General features: G+C 38.5%; 2 protein-coding genes across 7 annotated transcripts in view; one reads left to right on the top strand and one right to left on the bottom strand.

Moving 5' to 3' along the window:
• Positions 1–27: 27 nt before the first annotated feature.
• SFR1 (SWI5 dependent homologous recombination repair protein 1) lies at positions 28–3996 on the top strand. Of its 4 annotated transcripts, none has more exons than XM_077877744.1 (5): positions 28–175; positions 425–539; positions 1103–1224; positions 1868–2272; positions 3332–3996. In XM_077877744.1, exons 3-5 carry the CDS (start codon positions 1129–1131, stop codon positions 3521–3523), a joined length of 693 nt encoding a protein of 230 aa, XP_077733870.1. In that variant the 5' UTR covers positions 28–175; positions 425–539; positions 1103–1128; the 3' UTR covers positions 3524–3996. The 4 variants fall into 4 exon arrangements, with proteins under 4 accessions (XP_077733870.1, XP_077733871.1, XP_077733873.1 ...); XM_077877745.1 differs by lacking the exon at positions 28–175 and adding an exon at positions 189–213; XM_077877747.1 differs by lacking the exon at positions 28–175 and adding an exon at positions 209–259.
• A 3117-nt stretch (positions 3997–7113) lies between these two features.
• The window catches only part of CFAP43 (cilia and flagella associated protein 43), a 112593-nt gene continuing 111057 nt past the window's right edge, over positions 7114–8649 (bottom strand). For all 3 annotated transcript variants that reach the window (XM_077877741.1, XM_077877743.1, XM_077877742.1), the window contains 3 exons: positions 8535–8615; positions 7553–7706; positions 7114–7365 (listed from right to left, as the gene is read on the bottom strand). In XM_077877741.1, coding sequence (XP_077733867.1) covers positions 7199–7365; positions 7553–7706; positions 8535–8615 — 402 coding nt within the window. In that variant the 3' untranslated portion in view covers positions 7114–7198. The remainder of the gene's footprint in view (positions 7366–7552; positions 7707–8534; positions 8616–8649) is intronic.

Genomic DNA, 8649 nt, shown 5'->3' with positions numbered 1-8649 from the left:
CCTCCTCGCCGCGCTGGAGACCGCGCACGCGCAGTCCGGCCGCTCCCGGGGCGCTGAGGCACGCGGCGCTGCGCGTCGGTCAATCGGACCAATCGCGCGTCTCTTCCGCCTCCCCTGCGGCCCCGCCCCCCGGGGCAGCGCGCGTTTTCCGCGCTCTGGGAGGTGGAGGAGGGAGGTGGAGCGCGGGCGGGCGAGAGGATGGGAGTGTGAGGGGTGGGCTGCTCCGGGGTCTGCGGGCGCGGCGAGCGGAGCTCCCTTTGTGCGGGCAGGGCGCCTCCCAACCCTTCCTCTGACCTGGGGGCTCCCGAGGGCTAGTGTGGGTTTTCTGCTGTGGTGGAAGGAGGAGGAAAATGCCCCCCTCCCCCCCCCCCAAAGTTGATGCCTTTGTTTGAGGAAACAAACTTGTGCCAACTCTCCTTTCCAGGGTCAGTTCGCTGCTCAAACGACACAGACGGGCGTACACTTACCTGCGCTCCTGTTCCTTGTTCCTCAGGCCCCGTGGTCATTGGTTCTAGTCACACAGCTTTATAGGGCTCAAGGTACTGTGACAGTTGTGATGATTTTTTCGGGTCAGGATTTGAGTTTGTATTTCCTTATAAATTAGAGTTCCTTAAGAATCCCAGAGTTAGGGGATCCCTGGGTGGCCCAGTGGTTTAGCATCGCCCTCAGCCCAGGGCGTGATCCTGGGGTCTTGGGATTGAGTCCCGCGTCGGGCTCCCTGCACGGGGCCTGCTTCTCCCTCTGCCTGTGTCTCTCATGAATAAATAAAATCTTAAAAAAAAAATGCCACAGTTAATTCTCCCACCCCGTACACGACAGATCTGAGGATATTCTAATGTAGATAAAACAAGTGGAGAGCGTTTCTATAGGGAGATGCCAGCTCGTTTGTCCTGGTAGTCACCACGTGGACCCACACGGTCGTAGGTAGGAAGGTAAATGGAAAACTGCAAAACGAGCAAGAATGGACCCCAACTAAGTGAAGTTGTGGCTGGCTTATTCGTGGAGGTGATATGTACAGCAGTAAAAAGTTCTTTTACAGAAACAGTATGTATTTACATTCTGATTGGTTATTTTTTGTTGTTGTTACTTTTCAATTTTGTAGAGGTAAGCCAAGATTGCGTTTTCAAGATGGAAAGCCCATCCGACCCAGCCGTGGTTTCACCTAGCACTCCGCAGGCCTGTGCCAGTCCACCATCTCCCCGCCCAAGTAGTTCAAGAAAACAAGTATGCATATCCGAGCTCTTGCATGGGAGCTATTCTTTATTTCTAGGTATTGTGCCAGCAGTGGGTTTAATTCTACTGAAGACTGTTAATCAACGTAATGTGTAGATCAATAAGTAGAGATTTTATTGACTATTAAGTAATTTTAGGCCTTTCTCCTATGATAATGAGTTTGAACTACCCCCACCATTTTCATCTGGTATCAATTATGTTCATTTAGTTTCAGATCAGGTTACTACAAAATTCCAAATTGAGCAAGTTTGAATCTGCAGTATTCTGAAGGTTTTTGGTGGCAGGGAGCTAGGTCTTCTCCTTAATTTGTAACTCTGAGGCACTCAGAAGTGTCAGGAGTGTGACAGTTGCTGAACAGATGTTTGGGATGACTGGGGTAAGTGTCTCAACACTGTTTTGGAAGGGTGCTGACTTTGCTAAAATAAAAAGAATAAAATTAATGGGGCTTGCAGGAATTGAAAGACATTTTGTGATGGTTACTTTAGATCCGTGGAAAGAGAAAGCCATCTAGTGGTGTCAACTATAGAAATGTTAAGGTCTTTACTTCACTATAGAAATGTTAAGGCCTTTATTTCTAGCAGATTTATTTACACAAGAATGTTTTTCTTGATTACTATTTTGTGCTCCTTTTCAGCCGATGAGTGCAACACTTAGAGAACGACTAAGGAAAACTAGATTTTCATTTAATTCCTGTTACAGTGCGGTAAAACGTCTTAAAGTAGAGAATGAAGAAAACGATCAGACTTTTCCTGAGGAACCTTCAATAGAGGAAAACTGTTTGGATTTTCAAGAAAATTTTAAACACATAGACAGTCCATTCAAAGAAAGTACATGTTTGAAAAATACCTTCAAGAGTATCAGTGCTTGTGAATCTAAGTCTCTTGATACTGAGTCACGCAGTGATCTCCAGAGTGACTTTGTGAATGAGGATCTTTCCAAACAAGGATTAAGTGAAGAAAGAGCAAAATTGGTGAAGCAGATTGAGGAGAAAGAAGATCTTCTTCGGAGGCTAAAACTGGTCAAAATGTATAGATCAAAGGTGAGAATAATTTCAGAACCACTTCTTATTTTTTAAAAAATAAATGATAGGAAAGTAATTTCAAAGAGAAAATAAGTTTATTTAAGCATAATAAACAATAAGCCAAATATTGAGAAAACTGTCTTCCACCAACTGTAACTCAAATGTAAGTCATAGATTTAGAGAAGAGGCCCCTAAACACCAGATTCAACTTTTAAAAAGTCCCAGCTATCATTTAATATGCAGTTGAAGTTTTTCTAATTTCCAGCCTGTAGCAATATTAGTTTCAAATGAGAGGCAAGCACAGTGAGACCGAAAGTGTGACAGCTGTCAGTGAATGATTTAAAAAGCTACAAACAGGCCACAAAGTATAATAATAAATATTTTTAGTAATAATCTTGTATTCTTCTAACTTATTAAAATGTTCCAGTATTTTGTTTGATAAGACAAAGAAGTTAAATTTTAGATTTCAACACAGATAGGTTGAATTAAATAGAGGTTGGGCACTTGGAAGAAGGTAACCTTTACTGACGTGGATCATTTATGTATATCTAGTGGCTCCTTCTTCCCCACCAATGTGGAATAGATGGTGGAATAGTTCATCTTTATTTGCTGTCTTGAATTTTTAGGATTTTTCTAAATATAACGATTTGGGTTTTATGAGAGAATGAAATGAATATTGAATATTGAATGAAAATGAATATTGAAAAATATTAAGTTGAATATTTTTATATTACATTGAATATATTCATTTTTTAAAAGTACAGCTGTAATAGAAAAAGCATGTTTTAACCCATATTGTTGCTTCTGAACATAGTTTTGCCCTATTTTATGATTTGATTTGTCCCTGAGGGTAAGAATGGTCCAAAGCTTGGACCAAATAAAATAGCCATAGAACTCAATTTCTGGGTCATTGTAACCATTCCACTTAAAACCATCCTACTTTTTCCTGGGTAGAAGTCCCAATCCTGACCGTGTGTTACCCTTTAAACCTACTCATTGATTAACAACTTTCATTAAGTATGTTAAAATAGGATGCCTCGCTAGTTATTGACTGATTTTTTTTTTTATTTATTTCAGAATGACCTGTCTCAGTTACAGTTGTTAATACAGAAGTGGAGAAGCTGTAGCCAGCTGTTGCTTTATGAGTTGCAGTCAGCTATGTCTGAGGAAAACAAGAAACTCAGCCTTACTCAGTTGATAGACCACTGTGGGTTAGATGATAAACTGCTACACTACAACAGAAATGAAGAAGAATTTATGGGTGTTTAATTCATAATTTTTTTCTCTGGAATATTTTTGAGAATGACAAATTTACTTAACACATCTTAAAAGGAAGGTAGAAACCATTAGGGCTTAGAGAAAGGTGTCTTGATGAATGTCAATTTAGGGCACTCTGCAATGTAAAGTAAGTTCTAAAATGAAAATTTAGTATTTTGAATAAATTTGCCAGAGAAAACTTGACATTTAAAGAAATGTGAAAAAAAATTAAATCATGTTTACAAAGTAATTGGGTCATTTCTGGAGGTCAATTTTAATACGTTTTGTTTATTGTGGTAAAAAAAGTTTGAGAGTTTTATTTTAAATGTTAAAAATTAGTTCAGTCTGGTGAATGTCTAAACCTAAAGTTGTCTAAAAATGCTGGCCTGTCTCCTCTAAGTTTATGACCCTTGTTTCTATCCATTTACCCCACATTTCCATCTGAATGGTGTAGCAGGTAATTAAACTTATTTATATGTCCAAAATTTCTATTCTTCCCTGTCTCTTCAAATTTATTGCATTCATTTCATTTAGTGAAATGGCCATCTCTCTCTTAAAAACAACATATCCTCATCCCCCACATTAAGGCTTACAAGGTCCTTCACATTCGTCTACCTTTCTAGCTTCATCTGTTCATTTCATAGTGACTCCTCAGCCAGAGACCCACCTTCATAGGGCTGCTTCTGCCTGCTGTATTATACACTGTTACCTGTCATTGTGGCTGCATACAGAAATATGACCCAAGCTGGCCCAGTGTGAGAATTGGAATTGTGCTTAGGAAAAGAAAGCCCATCTCTTTTTGTGGCTGAAGCTGTTGTAGGTAAATTTGGAAACAGAAAAGCTGGTGTGTTAAGAAGGACAGTATGTGCCCTTACCAAGAAAAGCAGAGGTGATAGATGGAAAGAACTTTGTGGATCAGTGTCTTCCTGGTTCTACCTGCCAGTCCTTCTGGAGGGCCTCCTCGGTTTCTGCTTTTGGACTCTTTTAAAGGGTAAACATCTTCACTTAGATTAAAAAAAAAAAAAAAATCCTGAAAGAAAGTATTTCCCTACTAGTAGGAAAATAGTCATTACCCTGAGGGCCCTCCCCCTCCAAGTGTTCCCTGTTTTTGGCCCAGTCCTGCCCCATATCTAACAAACCATTAATATTTGGCCTAGCAGGAGACCTTAGGACCCTGTTCTTATATCTATTCTCATTGTTAGTGTCCATGCTGGTATTACCCTTCCCCTCTTGCCACACACACAAATTCTTACCTTCTAGACACTGCCATTGTCTTTGTGATGAACCCAAGAGGACTGGCCCAGGCCTCAGATGGGCCTCTCCTGGCCCTGAGAGTCCCACACGGGTATCTCTAGGGAGCTGTCCTGTTGTGAGCTTATCAGCCTCCATTGCTGCTTACTGCACAGCTAGAAGGCCTAAATGTGGGAGAGTTGAGAGCAGATGGGGACATAGTAATCAGCATTTTCAAGGCACTGGCTGGGTGCCAGGGGCTCTAGCAGATATTCCTGCAACAGGAGGTGGGTCATGGAACATGGATTAGACTTCTGGGAGAGTTTGAAATAAAATGAGGGACTCTATTTTATAATTTGTTGAATTTCACCTCTATTTAATGGGATACATTTATTTTAAAAAATCACTGAGTACTATATTTTTATTCATAAAAATGAAAAATAATACTGTATTTTTATTCATAAAAACTTTATTCACTTAGCAATTGCTTTGTGCCAGTTTAAAAAGTATGTTAACTCATTTGAGTTTTAAAATTATAGGCATCCCAATTTTAAAGGCATCCCAAATTTAAGCTAAAGTAGTTATTTAAAAATTAAGTAGTTATTTAAAGCTGAAGTGGTAAACCCAGGATTTAAAACCAGCAACCCAGCAGGAGAGCCCTACTAAGTCCTATACTTAGAACTGTGCTATATTTGTCCCAATTAATTACCTTACTACTTGACAGCATAGGTAATTTAAAGAACTATAAAAATATAATTGCTGTTAGTTCACCAGAAGCTGAGAGGAATCAGTACCATAGACAATATCAAGAGTTGGGATGGATGACCCTGGTGCCCTTCCAATGCCAACCCCCAAAACCAGAAAATGTCTCTTGAATAGTGCTGCTAGTAGAATTTAGCTTGCAGGCAAGAGATTTCGGCTAACCTCCACTCTATCCATGCCTCAAAGCAAAAAGCTTGAATTGTCAGAATCACCCAGAGTAGCCACTAAGAAATAGAAATCACATAGGCTGTTAAGATCTAGGAATCTACAGTGAAATTTGTGGTATTGACAATGAGCAAATGGAGCCAAATTAGGCAACAGATTAATCTGGGTCACTGGAATTTGTATCACCATAAAAAAATGGAGAGAAAAAAAGCCTAGTAGAATGATGTTTGAATCAGGACAGAGACCAACAGGACAGAGAACTTTGGTGATCTCATAATAAGTACAAAGTATTTGTACCTTTCACACACTTTTCCACGGTTGGGTCCAGCCTCCCACCCCCACAATCACTTAGAGATAATTCTGAAGGATCCAAGATGTAGGAAATGTTACCAGTGGGCACTCCTCTGCTGAATCAGCCAAATTTAGTACTTGAGTCATTCTGGTACTAAGGAAGGCTATCATTAAAAATGATGTTGCGGGAAAAAAAAATGATGTTGGGCCTATTATTTCTCTTATGATTCCTACCCAGTATTGATTATATAGGTAATCAGATATGGTATAACTGGTCCTCTAAATAGGAGCTTTTAAATCTCTTAAAGAGTTTTTTAAAAGATTTTAAATTTATTTATTCATGATAGAGAGAGAGAAAGGCAGAGACACAGGCAGAGGGAGAAGCAGGCTGCATGCTGGGAGCCCAATGCGGGACTCCATCCCGGGTCTCCAGGATCATGCCCTGGGCCAAAGGCAGGCGCTGAACCACTGAGCCACCCAGGGATCCCCTCTTAAAGATTTTTTTTTATAAATGAGCTCTCTTGCTTTACCTACACCTGTGCACATTGGATATAGTGTTGCAGATTAAATTTAACATTTAATTGACAAATTTCAGAAGAATGAGACCATGACATTACTTGGAGATTATGGTAAATAATCCTAATGGTACCATCTTGGAATGCAGCAGTGGACAGGCTGTTGAAGGGTGAAGCAGATTTCTGACCACTTAATCTCATTATTATCTATTACATCATCTATTACAATGAATATGTAATGTAGAAGACTGTGCAGAAAAAAATGTACTTTTCAAATGATTTAAGGCTTGGTAAAAGGAAATAGTTCACTTAGTTCTCATTGCTAGAATTGGGAATAAACCTAAGTGTTCTGAGAAATTTTTTCTGATTATAGAAGAAATGTTTTCTGAAGAAAACTCTTAAGTTTTCTGGTAATTTTATAAAACTAGAAATGCCAGGAGTGGCTAAGAATCTTTTGTTTTTATGAATAACATCAAGACTAATGAGAAAATGAGTAAAATACATTTTGAATATTTTCAGTTCACTTGTGAATGAAAACAATTCATGATATTTTACACATTCATGTAAGACAAACATTTTTATAATGATTAAAGTTAAATAATTTGCTATTAAAAATGCAACTAAGAAGCTCTACTTAAATTTCCTGATATGAGAAAAATATCATTTTAATGAAATGAAATTATTTTTTAAATCATTGGTTGTCTTGTGTGTTCCACCAGCGTTTTTACATTTGAACAAGAGCAGGAAATGTTTTCATCCTTAATCGTTCAAGTTCAGTCTGCAGTATTAAAATTTGTTCAGCTTGTTGTTTTGCAATATTTGTTAACTTTTGTTGTTCCATCATGTTTTCATATCGTTCTTTGGCAATCTTTTCACAAGTCAGTTTAGATCCTACCCCAAAAATGAAGAAGAGAATTAGTTGGATTACTATCTAAGGCATTCAAATATAGAAACAGCACTCGGAATCAGTTAAACATGTGGAAGAAATGCTGGTAGCTTTGTAACTACTGACCAGATTTCAGGAATGGTAGTAACTTTTAAAGAAACCTACAGTTGAGTGAAGAAAAAAAATTCTTACCCACTGCATTACAGATCTCTTTCCTTTCGGAGACAGCAACCAGCTCTTCTCGTAAATTGCAGCTTAGAGTATAATTTGCTATATCTTTTTGATTGCTGTACCTTCCCAGTTTTTTTAGTAGTTTTTTGCAGTTTTCCACATTCTTTTTGTGGGTCTGAAATTTTTGTTTCCATGACACCCCAAAAAATAATTTTGAAAGAAAAGTATTTTATAAAGACACTATTTTTAAAATTTAAATTCATTATCATCAAGATATCATTTTATCACCATATCCCCACTGCCTAACATAATGCCTGCACACAGTAACTAAATTATTTAAAAGTAGCATGATATTTTAATACCTGAATTTTAAAAAAATTTAGAATTTTTTAGATTATTAAAAAAACACATAAAGCCTTGAGATTACTTCTTTTCCATCTTATATATGCTATACAACCTACACTGAGCATTTGTTAAGCAGTTATGAGAAAACAAAGGCATTACAACTCCAAGGAAAGACCATCAACATTCTGTTACATAAATCACAACTTAATGTGAAACTGGGAATTCACATACACTTAGATATCTCCCAAGGGGTTAATTCTAGTATTAAAATAAATGCTTCAGGGATCCCTGGGTGGCGCAGCGGTTTGGTGCCTGCCTTTGGCCCAGGGCGCGATCCTGGAGACCCGGGATCGAGTCCCACGTCGGGCTCCCGGTGCATGGAGCCTCCTTCTCCCTCTGCCTGTGTCTCTGCCTCTCTCTCTCTCTCTCTCTTTCTGATGACTATCATAAATTAAAAAAAAAAAGAAAGTGCTTCAGTCTACCACACTTTTTATGGTTGCAAAGACACCATTCAGGGGCCTCTAATTAGATCATGAATGTCAAAAAAGGACCATGATTTTATTAAGCTGTGTTTGAATTCATTATTTGGAACACTATTACTTTGTTTAAATAATTCACAACTGTTGGGATTATAAGGATCAATAACTTTGAGACCTACCTTCTCTAAAACAGCAATGGTTTGCTCCATTATTCCAATCTGAATGGCAATCAGAGTCTCATAGTTTGGTTCATTTAGGTACTTGGAGAAGAAAAAAACCCCAAAATATGTAAGA

This window comes from Canis aureus, chromosome 29, assembly GCF_053574225.1.
Source record: "Canis aureus isolate CA01 chromosome 29, VMU_Caureus_v.1.0, whole genome shotgun sequence".
In the NCBI taxonomy this organism is placed as follows: domain Eukaryota; kingdom Metazoa; phylum Chordata; class Mammalia; order Carnivora; family Canidae; genus Canis; species Canis aureus.
Note: the sequence above shows the minus strand (reverse complement) of the source record. Positions and strands in the feature narration are given on the sequence as shown.